This window comes from Macaca thibetana, chromosome 10, assembly GCF_024542745.1.
Source record: "Macaca thibetana thibetana isolate TM-01 chromosome 10, ASM2454274v1, whole genome shotgun sequence".
In the NCBI taxonomy this organism is placed as follows: Eukaryota; Metazoa; Chordata; class Mammalia; order Primates; family Cercopithecidae; genus Macaca; species Macaca thibetana.
In genome coordinates, this window is record NC_065587.1 from 30,466,768 (window position 1) to 30,481,806 (window position 15,039).

At 52.5% G+C, this 15,039-nt stretch overlaps 3 protein-coding genes across 3 annotated transcripts in view; 2 read left to right on the forward strand and 1 right to left on the reverse strand.

The window, feature by feature from the left end:
- Nucleotides 1–12,146, forward strand: part of YPEL1 (yippee like 1) — a 38,462-nt gene extending 26,316 nt beyond the window's left edge. The window contains exons 3-5 of the mRNA XM_050746428.1: nucleotides 5,863–5,906; nucleotides 6,237–6,345; nucleotides 8,470–12,146. Coding sequence (XP_050602385.1) covers nucleotides 5,863–5,906; nucleotides 6,237–6,345; nucleotides 8,470–8,559 — 243 coding nt within the window. The 3' untranslated portion in view covers nucleotides 8,560–12,146. The remainder of the gene's footprint in view (nucleotides 1–5,862; nucleotides 5,907–6,236; nucleotides 6,346–8,469) is intronic.
- Nucleotides 1–15,039, forward strand: part of TMEM191C (transmembrane protein 191C) — a 288,801-nt gene that overhangs the window by 37,420 nt on the left and 236,342 nt on the right. The gene's annotated exons all lie outside the window — the stretch shown is intronic.
- Nucleotides 13,255–15,039, reverse strand: part of PPIL2 (peptidylprolyl isomerase like 2) — a 55,359-nt gene continuing 53,574 nt past the window's right edge. Inside the window, exons 20-22 of the mRNA XM_050746153.1 lie at nucleotides 14,826–14,959; nucleotides 14,404–14,506; nucleotides 13,255–13,880 (exon numbers count right to left, since the gene is read on the reverse strand). Of these exons, the coding sequence (XP_050602110.1) occupies nucleotides 14,410–14,506; nucleotides 14,826–14,959 (231 nt within the window). The 3' untranslated portion in view covers nucleotides 13,255–13,880; nucleotides 14,404–14,409. The remainder of the gene's footprint in view (nucleotides 13,881–14,403; nucleotides 14,507–14,825; nucleotides 14,960–15,039) is intronic.

The window sequence follows — 15,039 nt, forward strand, 5'->3', positions numbered from 1 at the left end:
AGCACACAAACCACCAGAAAGGATTGGACCTCGTGCCTCCGTGGGTGATGGGCCGGGCGAGGTGGCAGTTGGGCCAGGCGAGGTGGCAGGATGACGATGAGAGTGAGTTCTTCTCCCTTCCGTGGTGATTCTGATGAGGATTCACTGAGACCACAGAGAACACCTGCCCCACAGAACAGGCTCCAGCACCTGCGAGGCGAGAGGCACTGTCTCCACAGCCTCTAAGTTAGTATTTGTCATAACAAGGGATCCCCTGGCTCCAGGGAGCCTGTTGCTGCTGTAGGCAGCTCTGGTTACTAGAAAGCTCCATCTAGTTAGCAAACTCTGATCTGTGGTCCAAATCTGTCACACCACCTGTTTATGCAAGGTTTTCATAGATCACAGCTGTGCTCATCTGTTTACAGAGTAATTAGAACAAGGACCATATGTCCCCCAAAGCCTAAACTACTTCTCTCCTGGCTCTAATTTACAGAAGGAGTTTGCTGGCCCCAACTCTGATAAGACAGCTCTGAGTCTGAATCACAGAGCTGCTCTTGTCTCTGAGCCAAACCCTATTAAAAGTAAGGACTTGGCCGGGCGCGGTGGCTCAAGCCTGTAATCCCAGCACTTTGGGAGGCCGAGACGGGCGGATCACGAGGTCAGGAGATCGAGACCATCCTGGCTGACACGGTGAAACCCCGTCTCTACTAAAAAATACAAAAAACTAGCCGGGCGAGGTGGCGGGTGCCTGTAGTCCCAGCTACTCGGGAGGCTGAGGCAGGAGAATGGCGGGAACCCGGGAGGCGGAGCTTGCAGTGAGCTGAGATCCGGCCACTGCACTCCAGCCTGGGCGGCAGAGCGAGACTCCGTCTCAAAAAAAAAAAAAAAAAAAAAAAAAAAAAGTAAGGACTTTCAGAGTAGGTGAGAATTAGGAAATTCAGTCCAGAAAATTGAAGACTGATGAGGATGTGGGAAGAGTCTGTAAGATGATTATTAAACTGAACATAGGCCAGGCACGGTGGCTTACGCCTGTAATCCCAGCACTTTGGGAGGCCGAGGTGGGCGGATCGCGAGGTCAGGAGATCGAGACCATCCTGGCTAACACAGTGAAACCCCGTCTCTACTAAAAATACAAAAAATTAGCCAGGCGTGGTGTTGGGCGCCTGTAGTCCCAGCTACTCGGGAGGCTGAGGCAGGAGAATGGTGTAAACCAGGGAGGCGGAGCTTGCAGTGAGCTGAGATTGCACCACTGCACTCCAGCCTGAATTGCTGGAGCCAGAGCAAGACTCCGTCTCAAAAAAAAAAAAAAAACTGAACATAGAACAATGTTCCTAATCCTAGAATGCCACTTAAGGGAATACTCATTTTTAAGCCTGAATGCTGAGGAAAAAGAGCCTCCCCAGATCTCAGCAGCTTAAAACACAGGTTTATTTCATGCTCAGGTGGGATGTCTACCAGGGACAGCTGGGGGCTCTGCTTTGTTGTTGTTGTTGTTGTTTGAGACGGAGCCTTGCTTTGTCGCCCAGGCTGGAGTGCAGTGGTGCCATCTCACTCACTGCAACCTCTGTCTCCCAGGTTCAAGCGAGTCTCCTGCCTCAGCCTCCCAAGTAGCTCAGATTACAGGTGTCCGCCACCACACCCAGCTAATTTTTTGTATTTTTAGTAGAGATGGGGTTTCACCATGTTGTCCAGGCTGGTCTTGAGCTCCTGGCCTCAAGTGATCCTCCCACCTCGGCCTCCCAAAGTGCTGGGATTATAGGCATGAGGCATTGTGCTGGACCCTTTTCATTTTTTAAAAATTATATAATATTGCTCATAATCACATTAAAATAATGTATATGTGTAAACAAGGAGACTTGCTTCGTCCTCCTGCCTTGTCCTGCTCCATTCCTTGGAGATGTCACTGTTAGTAGTTTGGCATCTGTTGTCGTTATTTTGTTTTAATGGAAACATATGTTTCACTTTATTATTATTATTATTATTATTTTGAGATGGAGTTTTGCTCTGTCGCCCAGGCTGGAATGGTGGCACAATCTTGGATCACTGCAAGCTCTGCCTCCGGGGTTCACGCCATTCTCCTGACTCAGCCTCCCGAGTAGCTGGGACTACAGGCGCCCGCCACCTCGCCCAGCTAATTTTTTGTATTTTTAGTAGAGATGAGGTTTCACCGTGTTAGCCAGGATGGTCTCGATCTCCTGACCTCGTGATCCAATTTCACTTTAAAGGGCTCAAGTGACACTTACTTTACAGCTAAACTTTTCCTCCCTTAATATTTTATGACTTTTATGACTATTTTTTTCTTTCTTTTTTTTTAGACAGGGCTTCTCCTGTCACCCAAGCTGGAGTGCAGTGGCAAAATCTCAGCTCACTGCAACCTCCACATCCTGTGCTCAAGTGATTTTCCTGCCTCAGCCTCCCAAATAGCTGGGACTTCAGGCTCACAGACACCATGCCCTGCTAATTTTTGTACTTTTTGTAGGGACAGGGTTTTGCCATGTTGCATGGGCTGGTCTTGAACTCCTGACCTCAGGTGATCTACCTGCCCTGGCCTCTCAAAGTGCTGGAATTACAGCCATAGTGCCTAGCCTATGACTGTTTTTCCATATCTGCTCCTACCTTCCCATCCCCTGCATGAGGCCCATATGTGGATGCAGTTGCTTACTCACTTATGGATGAGTACCTGACTTCCTGGTTAAGGCTTTTTTTGTTTTGTTTTTGTGAGATGTAGCCTCGCTGTGTAGCCCAGTCTGGAGTATAGTGGTGCGATCTCAGCTCACTGCAACATCCACCTCCCGGGTCCTGGTTCAAGCAATTCTCCTGCCTCAGCCTCCCGAGTAGCTGGGATTACAGGCATGCACCACCATGCCCAGCTAATTTTTGTATTTTTAGTAGAGACGGGGTTTCACCGTGCTGGCCAGGCTGGTCTTGAACTCCTGAACTTGTGATTTGCCTGCCTCAGCCTTGCAAAGTGCTGGGATTACAGGCGTGAACCACCGTGCCCAGCCTTTTTAAAAAAATTTTTTGAGGCAGAGTTTCACTCTTGTCACCCAGGCTGGAGTGCAATGGTGCGATCTCGGCTCACTGCAACCTCCACCTCCTGGGTTCAAGTGATTCTCCTGCCTCAGCCTCCTGAGTAGCTGGGAATACAGGCACCCTCCACCATGCCCAGCTAATTTTTGTATTTTTATTAGAGACAGGGTTTCTCCATGTTGGCCAGGCTGGTCTTGAAATCCTGACCTTAGGTGATCCACCCACCTCGGCCTCCCAAAGTGCTGGGATTACAGGCATGAGCCACTGCTCCCGGCCTCTTTTATATTTTTAGAGGCAGTTTCTTGCTCTGTCCCCCAGGCTGGAGTGCAGTGGTATAATCATGGCTCTTCGAACTCCTGAGCTCAAGCAGTCCTCCTGCCTCAGCCCATTTTTGTTGTTGTTTGTTTTCCTAATTATGAACACTATAATCTGTGACCATTCTTGTTGCATTTCCTTATATACTCAAGCTAGTTTGTTGTTTACTGTAAATTCTTAGAAGTGGGACTGCTGGGTCCTATATTATGTGCCTTTTCCAGTTCAATATTGTCAAATAGTGTTTCAGTCACATTCTTCATAGCCTTTTGCCTTTGTTAGACCAAAAACCCCCAAAAAGGGCGGGCATGGTGGTTCACACCTGCCAATACAAAACCTCTTTGTTTTGTTTTTTTTTTTTTTTTTTTTTTTGAGACGGAGTCTCGCTCTGTCGCCCAGGCTGGAGTACAGTGGCCGGATCTCAGCTCACTGCAAGCTCCGCCTCCCAGGTTCATGCCATTCTCCTGCCTCAGCCTCCCGAGTAGCTGGGACTACAGGCACCCGCCACCTCGCCCGGCTAATTTTTTTTTTTTTTGAGACGGAGTCTCGCTCTGTCGCCCAGGCTGGAGTGCAGTGGCGCAATCTCGGCTCACTGCAAGCTCCGCCTCCCGGGTTCACGCCATTCTCCTGCCTCAGCCTCCCGAGTAGCTGCGACTACAGGCGCCCGCCCCTGCGCCCGGCTAATTTTTTCTATTTTTAGTAGAGACGGGGTTTCACCATGGTCTCGATCTCCTGACCTTGTGATCTGCCCACCTCGGCCTCCCAAAGTGCTGGGATTACAGGCGTGAGCCACCACGCCCGGCCCGCCCGGCTAATTTTTTTGTATTTTTTAGTAGAGATGGGGTTTCACTGTGCTAGCCAGGATGGTCTCGATCTCCTGACCTCGTGATCCACCCGTCTCGGCCTCCCAAAGTGCTGGGATTACAGGCGTGAGCCACCGCGCCCAGCCAAAACCTCTTTGTTTTATACAGAAATGTTGCTTTCTTGTTTTCTTTCCAATGAAATTTAGATATGAAAATCTGACAGTGTACATCATGTATGACATATGCAGTTTCCTTTGTGGGAGTGGTATTGAGTGAGCATCTCTTATCAGCTGACCCAAGACATTTTTAAATGACAGCCTCCATTATAAACTGTAATATAAGCCAGGCACGTTGGCTCCCACATGCAATCTCAACACTTTGGGAGGCCAAAGTGGGCGGATCACTTCAGGCCAGGAGTTCAAGACCAGCCTGGCCAACATGGCGAAACCCTATCTCTAAAAATCCTATCTCTAAAAATATAAAAATTAGCTGGGCCTAGTGGTGTGTGCCTGTAGTCCTAGCTACTGGAGAGGCTCAGGCAGGAGAATTGCTTGAACCCTGGAGGCAGAGGCTACAGTGAGTCCAGGTGGTGTCACTGCACTCCAGCCTGAGTGACAAAGTGAGACTCCATCTCAAAAAAACCCCAACTCCCCCCAAAGTTTTTGATTTGGTTTGCATTTCTTTGATTATGTTTGAGATCGATCGAGACTTGAAGCTGGCACTGGAGCAGGCGTTCCCACTTGTCCCGTGAGGTCAAAGGTCGTGGAGAGTGACCGAGTGCATCGGGGGTGCAGATGCCCTATTCTGACTCTTTCACGCTTGGCCATCTTAGAATACGTGAATGTACCATGCGCGGTTTCTCAGCGCATGGTATTTTCCTGGTGGGATAGATGTCACTGGAAGAGCCTTTCTCCAAGTGAGAGGCTATCTTGTGCTGTGACCTTTTTTTTTTTTTTTTTCCCAGACAGAGTTTCACTCTTGTTGCCCAGGCTGGAGTGCAGTGGCACAATCTTGGCTCACTGCAGCCTACACCTCCCAGGTTCAAGTGATTCTCCTGTCTTAGCCACCCAAGTAGCTGGGGTTACTGGTGCCCGCCACCACGCTCAGCTAACTTTTGTATTTTTAGTAGAGGTGGGGTTTCACCATGTTGGCCAGGCTGGTCTCAAACTCCTGACCTCAGGTGATCCGCCCGCCTCAGCCTTCCAAAATGCTGGGGTTACAGGCGTGAGCCACCATGCTCAGTCATGCTGTGACTTTTAAAACATTTCAGTGGGAAAGTATGGACACTTCCCCCTGCGCCTAGTATCTGACAGTGAGCGCATCTGAACTGCTGCAGAAGAGGCGGCGAGGAGAGCATTTTGAGGATCTGTGGGTTTTCGGGTAGAGAAAATCATTCGTGATCCCCTCTCAGAACTCTTCTAATCAGACATACGAAGCTCACCATTTAAAAACTGATTTTGCCATGATTTCCAATAATAGTCACTTGCAGAATGTTGATGCAGCAGAATCAGCCACTTCCTGACCGTCTACACTGAAAAACAGCTTGCAGCCCCGTTAAGTGGCTGTTGTTAGTAGAAGTGGAGTTCTGGAGGGGGGACACCGGTGTCTGCTCCCGGTGACCCGTCTGGGTGCAGCTAACAGAACTTGGGCCGTGGGGCTGGGCTCCCCTGGCTCTGAGCAGCACCCCTTTGTTCCAGAAAGTACTCGCAGCCAATCTCACGGGACCTTCTTCTTTCAGTCCTTTCAGGGGAGCCAGGGACGCGCCTACCTCTTCAATTCCGTGTGAGTACCCTGGTTCAGCCTGGGGGGCGGCGTGGGCCCCGGGATGGTCTGGATGGCACCTACCCAGCGCCCTGTGTAGAATCACCTGGTTAGGGGTCCTGAAAGAACCCACCATCCCCCACCTGGGAGTTTCTGAAATGCACTAAGGATCTTGCCCCTAGCCTGTCCCATCACTGATCTTCCCCATTGATGGTGGGGGCGGGCAGGGCCGGGGAGAGGCAGGGCGCTGCTCTTTGGGAGGTTCCCTGTTTTGGGGGAACTCTTAGGGGAATGGGGCGGGGCCCGCTGAGGGGCCGGGCCTGCAGCACGGTGGCCCCTCTTTCCCCTCAGGGTGAACGTGGGCTGCGGCCCCGCAGAGGAGAGGGTCCTTCTCACCGGGCTGCATGCGGTCGCCGACATCTACTGCGAGAACTGCAAGACCACACTCGGGTGGAAATACGTGAGTGCTGCCGGTTTCTAAGGGACGCTCGTGCCACAAGGGGATGTGCCACTAAGTTGCCACTGACCCACACCTCCCCCTGCAGTGTGGCCCCTGGTACCGGTCACAGTGCTTTCAGAAACCCCAGCTCCTCAGCCGAGGCGGGCAGTCCAGGCTCCGGTGAGGCATGACCACACCGCTGCCCTCCAGCCTGGGTGACAGGCCCCAACCCAAAACAAAAAACAAAACACATGTTCAGGCCCATTTCTTCCTAAGCCAGGCTGTCTGCACCCAGCCTGCCCTCTGCCCCTGAGCAGAGCCTGGGTGTGGGAGGAGGCTGAGAGGGCTGCGGGGGACTGCAGGAGGCTGTGCCCACCATCAGGGACAAGCCTGGAAGACCCCTCAGCGCCAGACCTGCTGGAGTGAGAGTCAGAGAGCTGCCCATGAGCAGCTGCCCAGATCCCTCTTCCCCGGAGACCTTGATTTGAAGGTCGCAGTCCCCACCTCCTCTCCAGCCTTCACCTCTAGTTCCCTTCCCTCTCTACCACATGGCTGATCTGGCCTCCAAAGCCAACAAACCTGGCCCCCTCAGGCCCTGCACCCTCTTGCCCCGCTTCCCTCCTCCACACTGCCCTGAGGTCTCTCTTCCAGGCTCCACTCTCTCTGGCCGACCTTTGTGGCCGAGTCCTCCCCTCCCCAAGGCCACCTCAGATTCCATGGTTTTGACCCCCTGGCCATCTGCCATCTGTTGGGTGCTCCCATGCCTTCCCTGGCTTTTGTTTGTTTTTGAGATGGTCTCAAACTCCTGACCTCAAGTGATCCACCCACCTCAGCCTCCCAGAGTGCTGGGATTACAGGCGTGAGCCACCGCCCACGGCCTGCCTGCCTTTCTTTTTTGAAGGAGGCTTTCCCATTCAGGCTCTGGTGTTCGCCGGGTCCAGGCCACCTGCTCTCCCTCTTTCCTGAATTCCTGATCATCTCTGGTCTCCCAGATTCCTCGTGAGCTTTGGAAGGCCACAGTTCACACGGTGGAAACGGGCTGCACAAGACTGGCAGGCATCCCCAGCCCTTCCCCCTGGTCAGTCAGCCCCTCACCCATCTGTGGGCCCCACTTCCAGAAACCCCTGCCTTCCCTGCATGGCCACCACACTGCATTCCCCTCTACGGCTGCACCCGCTGCTTCCTGCTGGCACAGTCCTTCCTGTGTCTGCCACACCTGCGGCTGCCGCTTGGATAGGCAGGACCCATCTTGGTCTTCTGTGTCCCTAGCACCAGGCCACACACTCAGCAAAACAAAAGGATGAGGACGTGTCTGTGGGAGAGATGTTAACTCCTCCCCATGCAGGGCCTTCTCCAGATATCCTGTTCTTTTGTTGTTGTTGTTTTGTTTTGAGACAGGGTCTTGGTCGATCTCAGCTCATTGCAGCTTCGACCTTCTGGGTTGAAGCGGTCCTCCACCTCACCCTCCCAAGTAGCTGGGACTACAGGCACACCACACCCAGCTAAGTTTTTGTTGCGTAGGCTTGTCTCGAACTCCTAGACTCAAGTCATCCTCCTGCCTTGGCCTCCCAAAGGGCTGGGATTACAGATGTGCACCACTGTGCCAGCCTCCGTCACTCTCCCTGTATTTGCCTTCACTCTAGTTATGCACAGAATTCCTGGAGTGTAGTCTTTTGCATCTCTTCAAGCCTCTTAAATCGCCCCACACGTAGTAAATTTTCAGTAAACAGATCTGCATTCACACTGTCCTACAAGTAATCCCAGCACTTTGGGAGCCTGAGGTGGAAGGATCACTTGAGCCCCGGAGGCCAAGGCTGCAGGGAGCTATGACCACACCACTGCATTCCAGCCTGGGCGACAGAGTGAGACCCTATCTCAAAACAAGCAAATGAAAAACCTTTTAGTGTATGTGCTGCCGAAGCAAGCACATGAAAAACTTTCAACAACAAATGTAAAGTAAACCTGCACTGCCTCAGTGGACTCACCTGGAACAGACCCCTCAGCGCTGGGTGAGTGCACAGCTCAGGGAACATCTGGGTATAGTTAATAGTATAGACTTGGGGGGGTTTTTTTGCCAAAAGAGTGATGAAATTTAAAAGTGAAACCTTCTGTCCTGAAACCTTCATCTCCCTTTTCTTTTTCAAGGAGCATGCGTTTGAGAGCAGTCAGAAATATAAGGAAGGAAAATTCATCATTGAGCTTGCTCACATGATCAAAGACAATGGCTGGGAGTAAAGTGCGAACTTTCCCTTCTCCTTCGAATGCTGTTTTGTGAAAGAAACTGAATGTAATGGAAACGTAGGAGCAGCCGGTGGCAGCCTTTCTTGCCCTCTGACCTCAAAGGCTAGCTGCACATAGCTCTTGACACTCTCGGCCATCTCTGTGGGTAAGGTGTCCCCTCCGATCTGTCCTCTTCATGTACACGGTTGTTTCTGAAAATCTTCAGTGAGCTTTTTCTAACTTCTCAAGTTCTAGAGAATTAACCAACTGATGACTTACCCGCCTAGTTAATACCTTCCTTTCACCTTTGTCTTCAATACAGTTGGGCTCTGCTTTTTTAAGGTTCAGTTGAAAACCAAACTGAGGCCGGGCGCGGTGGCTCACGCCTGTAATCCCAGCACTTTGGGAGGCCGAGGCGGGTGGATCACCTGAGGTCAGGGGTTTGAGACCATCCTGGCCAACATGGTGAAACCCCGTCTCTACTAAAAATACAAAAATTAGCTGGGCGTGGTGGTGGTGCCTGTAATCTTAGCTACTCAGGAGGCTGAGGCAGGAGAATCACTTGAACCTGGGAGGCGGAGGTTGCAGTGAGCTAAGATGGCACCATCGCACTCCAGCCTGGGGCACAAGAGCGAGACTTCGTCTCAAAAAAAAAAAAAAAATTAGCTGGGTATGGTGGCGCATGCCTGTAGTCCCAGCTACTCGGGAGGCTGATGCAGGAGAATCACTTGAACCCAGGAGGCGGAGGTTGCAGTGAGCCGAGATCGTGCCACCGCACTCCAGCCTGGTGACAGAGCAGGACTCCGTCTCAAAAAAAAAGAACCAAACTAAGTCTCTGAAGACCATAGGGACAGGGTCTCTTTAGATAGCAAGTCTCACCATTCCCCTTCTTAGAGAAAAGGTATTGTAGCCCATCCTCCACCCCACTCTTTTTCTTAAAATTCGCAAAACTTCAAATTGGCTATTCCTCTTTCAAATGAACCACTGAAGTACAGCGTTCATTTAAGAATCTTACAGAGGCAGTCAACAGACTTATACACTAAGGGTATTTTTGGTTTTTAGCCTGTTCAGAAACAGAGGCCAGCACTGATGACATTTTAGATATGCTCTGAATTGAGAAATGTGTCTAGTGGAACAGGTTGTTTATTTAAGCCAGTAGATTCCTTATCTAGAAAGCAGGTGAGCTGGCCCTTAGAGAAGGCTGTCCCAGGGGCCTGCAGAGGTGCCGTTACTGAGGCGACAGCCTCACGGGGTCTGGTAGCAGGGGTTGTGCCCTCAGCGGTGACAGCAGCTTAGGTGTCAGGTAGTTGCTGAGGGGCTGGTCCATGTCGTTATAGAGTAACACACTGGACCGAGTAAAAGTCGGATTTCATTTTCTACCCTGGATGTACTTGAAGAAAAAATTATTTTTGCATATGAAAGAGGCCAGAACCCACAGGAAAAACTTCAAAACTTGACGTTTGCCAGAATGTTGAAAATTTGTTCAGAAAAGGTTAAAGCAACAAGACAGGTTTAGCCTTTGTGAATGAAGGCGCCTGGCCTGCTAGCCGCATCGCCCGTCCCTGCGTGGTGCTGTCCCATGTCACTTGAACTGATAGAGGGGCCTGTGCAATCTCCTAAGGCCTGTGTTTCTGCCACATATTTTATTATAAATTACAATCCACCCATCCACCTGCCCTCCACCAGGAGTGGGCACCCCGTAAGGGTTTAGGCCACTTTGCAGAGGATGGAGGTCAAAAACCATTCCCAGATAAGTTTGGTTTTCAACATTTAGTAACCTGTCTCAGGGCACAGAGGGCAGGCAGGAGACTGGGGGAGGCCAAGGGGCAGCAGATAGGAGAGCACTGAGCCTGGATAGTTCTCTGCCTGGCGAGTGACTCTGAAGCTGCCTTCAGACAAGGCTAGTCTAGGGGCAAGAGTGCGAGCTGGCAGTAAGAACATGGCCACCTGTCCAGCTTCACACCTCCCCTGACTTAAGCCCTTCCTAAACCCAGACCTATGGTCCATGCAGGCACTGGGCTGTGCCCACTCAAGCTCACTGCCCATGTAGAGCATGCCTTTGGGTGCCATCTCTTGGCCCAAGCCTCAGTATGTGGGACATGCCGCTGCCCTGGTGGGCATGGCACTGAGATGCATCAACTCAGCAGGAGTGACAGAGGCAGAAGTTCCTTAAAAGCACATCTTCCACTTAGGAAAGGAAGGAAATTTTTGTACCGTCTTGTAAGCCTCCACATCCAGCTATGGCCCTGCAAGCTGCCTTATGCCTGCGCTAGTCTCCCTCATGGGTTCAGGCTGGCCCAGCACATCCCGACCTCCTGAGCTCGCGTGCGGCCATCTAGAGCGCAGGGGTCACTGCACGCTGCAGGGCTCTTGCTGCCCTGTCTCAAGCCTGGAGAGGCTCCGCCCACGAGCTGGCACATGAAGTTAGCAACACCTATGGCTTCAGTCAATTGTCTGAGACTCTGAAGAGGCTGAGACACCTTCCCGACTGGAAGAAGTTGTTCACTGAAAACTTAAACTGACCCTTCCCTTCGAGTCTTCATTCCTCTCCCATGTGGGAACCCAGCCTTGGATGCCCTGGGGACTAGGGGAAACAGTTGGGGGTTTGTGCCGTCCCCAGCCTGCTATGGGTGTGAGGACAGCCAGGTCCTGAGTGACTCAAGATGCTTCACTTACACTGAAGAATCTTCTAACTCTTCCGAGTGGTTTTTGTACACACTCAAGTTCTATTTAGAGCTGTTCTGCGTGTTGGGCGAGTTCGCTGCTCCCTCGTTTTGGGCACTTTGGTTTTTGTCTTTACTGACGGCATCGATTGAACATTTTTTACTAGTAGTCTTATGAATTTTCTTATGACTTATTTTGTATTTTTTTTTTTGTAACTTATACCAACAAAACTTTTATCACTTTTTTGTTGTTGTTGTTGGGCTTCTGCAAAATGCAAGCTCATTTTTAAACCAAATGAATAGACCATGAGCTGGCGACAGGGGAAGTGCTATTCGCAAGACCATGTCCACCACCCTCTAAAATTCCTGAACAATATCATCTGGGACTTCTATTTATTTAAAACAAATCTTCCTTGAGAGCCTTGGGAGGTGATGTCAGGGTTATAAATGGCACAGTGCATTTGCTGTAGGAAATGTGGTTTGGCATTGTTTTATACACACACAGTATTTTTATACCTTAATGCTTATTCTTGATGGCATCTGTCAGATATTAGAATCAGAAATAAGAATCTTCCCAAAATCCTTTTATTTACCTGATGCCCTCATCAGGTTATTAAAAATAATTCAAGTGGTTTTAATAGCTAAAAACCTGCAAATTAAGCTCTAAAACAAACTACAGAAATGTAAACCTTCACTTGCCAAAGGTCCTTGGTGGCCTGTCCCCTGCCCCAGGGGCAGATGGCCCTGAAGCCCTTCCCTCACTGTGCAGGCCATTGGGTGAGGCTGGACGGTCACCCACGGCGGCTTCACTGCAAGGAGCAGGACTGCCAAGCTCAAGCACGGGGCCTTCAATTTCCCCTGTCCTCTGGCCACGCTGCCAGCCCTTGGTCCTTATCTGTGTGAGGTTTACAAATAAAGCTTCTGATGTCAGATGTTTAAGTTGTGTGCTCAGTGGACGAGGCCATGTCCTGATGCAGAAGGCTGAGCCCAGGCTCTCTGTGGCATCCCTGAGAGCAGAGGGCAGTCTTAGGTTCTTCCAGCTCTGGAGCCAAGGGCGGCCTGGTCCCACTTCTCTGCCCCCACCATTGGGGGGATTTGAATGTAGCCAGAGAATACAGTCAGGGCCAGCCAGGGTGGCCACAGGGTCTTCTCCAAACCTGCTTCTCCCTCCCTGGTCAGGCCTCCACCCCCCACCACCCACACCTGTACCCTGGATGCTGCCTCAGAGACCTACGGGTGTGTAGACACCTGTGCAGTCACTGCGTCCTACTGTGCAGGCCCAGCTTGGTGTCTGAGCCTCTTACAAGTGAGTTACTGCCAGGGCTAGACCAGACCTCGCTGAGGACAGTGCCTGGCGGGAGGCATTGAGGGCGTCAAAAGTCACTCCAGGGGCCTGGTCAACAGTCACAGACGGGTGACAGGCTGCAGCGGGATGGGCTGGAGAAGAGGCGGAGCCAGCCGTGGTGCAGTTCTTGTTCTTAGCATGATGAAGGGCCAGAGGCTGGTGTGCAGCAGGGTGATAAGGGACAGACGTGTCTCTAGCGGTCATCAGGCAGCCTGTGGCAGTGGACAGGGTGAGGCAGGGATGCAGATGAGGCGCCACCCAGCATCCAGGGAGACAAAGGGCTCGGGCCTGCGGCTTCAGCATCAGTGATGAGAAAAGGAAGGGCAGAGGTACAGCCTGGAACGTACTGACAGGTTCAAGATTTGGGGCAACAAAAATGAGACAACCAAGAATAAGGCCTAAGAAGTTAGGGCTTGGCCGGGCGCGGTGGCTCAAGCCTGTAATCCCAGCACTTTGGGAGGCCGAGACGGGCGGATCATGAGGTCAGGAGATCGAGACCATCCTGGCTGACACGGTGAAACCCCGTCTCTACTAAAAAATACAAAAAACTAGCCGGGCGAGGTGGCGGGCGCCTGTAGTCCCAGATACTCGGGAGGCTGAGGCAGGAGAATGGCGTGAACCCGGGATGTGGAGCTTGCAGTGAGCCGAGATCTGGCCACTGCACTCCAGCCTGCGCGGCAGAGCGAGACTCCGTCTCAAAAAAAAAAAAAAAAAAAAAAGTTAGGGCTTAGTGTGAAGAACTAGAAGTGGGGGGCCTGAGGGCAACAGGGAGCCCGAGACGCGAAGGAGGGTCCATGACATGAGAACACTGACCACTGGCCTGGGCTGAAAACAGAAGAAAAAGCGAGCCAGGGGCACATTTAACAGAAAAATGGGGTCGAGGGAGGGTCTTGACGTTAGGAGATGCTGATGCAGCCGGCCAAAGGCCATCAGTCAGTGACAGGAGGAGCAGAGTCGGAGCCCAATGGCCGGGCCTGAAAGCAGCAAGGCCACCTTCTCAGCAGAAGGGTGGGGAGAGGGACTGCTTGTTCTCCTCACAGCCAGAGACACTGGCCTCAACCAGGTGTGGGTCCCCTCAAGATTCTGATAGGGGCAGAGAGAAGCCACGCAGGCTTGAGATGAAGCCCGTGGCCAGAGCAGGCAAGTGGGGCCCCGAGAGCCCAGGCAGGATACGGCAAGAAAGTCAATGCTGCAGTCCAGCATCGGCCATCAGAAGCCCCTGAAGCCCACCTGCAGAGGCTCAGGCTCAGTAGGTCTGGGGTCTGAAAACTTGTCCCAGGTGATGGCGTTGGTCAGGGGACCACACTGGTTGTATAAATAGGCTGTCCCTGAGAAGGTAACAGAAGAAGGCGTAAGAAAATCAGACTTATACAGCTGGGTGTGGTGGTGCATGCCTGTAGTCCCAGCTACTTGGGAGGCTAAGGCAGGAGGATTGCTTGAGCCCAGGAGGCTGAGGCTGCAGTAAGCCATGATCACACCACTGCACTGGAGCCTGGGCAACAGAGCAAGATCCTATCTTAAAAAGGAAACCAGAATGTGGAGACACAGTCCTTCCTCACTAACCTGGCCTACTGGAGGCCTGGGGCGCCAGCCTGGGTAAGGCAGACCTTATGCTCTGAGGTCCCAGCAGTGGGCTCTGGCTGGGCCAGGTCCTAGAAACAGGGCCAAGGCCCTTGGCAACAGGTTAAGGGGTGGGGAGGCTGTGGGCTCCCAGGGGCCAGGAAAAGGGATGCAGGCAGCAGGTAAGCCATTTATTGGATGGCAGCAGAGGGCAGGCTAGGAAGACTGGAAATGGAGATGTGGACACAGGCCCCCAGCCCTGCAACCCCACCAAGGTCCACAGTGGCCAACCTGCTGCTACCAGGAGCTGAAGTCCCCAAAACCCCGACTGGGCTTCTTCTTGGACATGGGGACAGTGGCGCTGGTTGAGGGCTCTTCCTCTGCCGCTCGCTTCCTGGGAAAAAGAAGCCGCTGGGAGTCCACGCCCTCCCTCGGCCCCTCCTGACTTGTCTGTATCTCCATACGGCCCTCCCGGTATAGGACCAACCCCTCCCACCTGCTGCTCCCACGTCCCCGAATTCGATGGCTTCCACCCACAGAGGCCCCGGCCAGGCCTTCAGAGGTAGTCCCTCGGCTGCAGAGGCCACACAGCACAAGCCCATGCCCAGGTCCAGTGCCCGTGGCTTTCTTGCCCCTCTGGATCTGACCCTCAGACCTCAGTCAGCCCTAGGAAACACCATGGGAAACAGAGAGGCCAACCGCGCGGCACTCACGTGGCTGCTGGGTTGATGTACTTGCCCACGCCCTGGCGGAAGGTCTGGGGGCCCTGGCTCCCTGCCTCGGGCTGGCTGCTCTTCACTTTGGTCTCCGGGGCTGCCTCGAGCTGTGTCTTCCGCTCCTGGGCGATCTGTGGCACAAGAGGGTGGAGGCTGACCAGCAGCACCTCGGGCAGGACAGATGCTAGGCTTGGGGTGGGAAGGTGCGCTG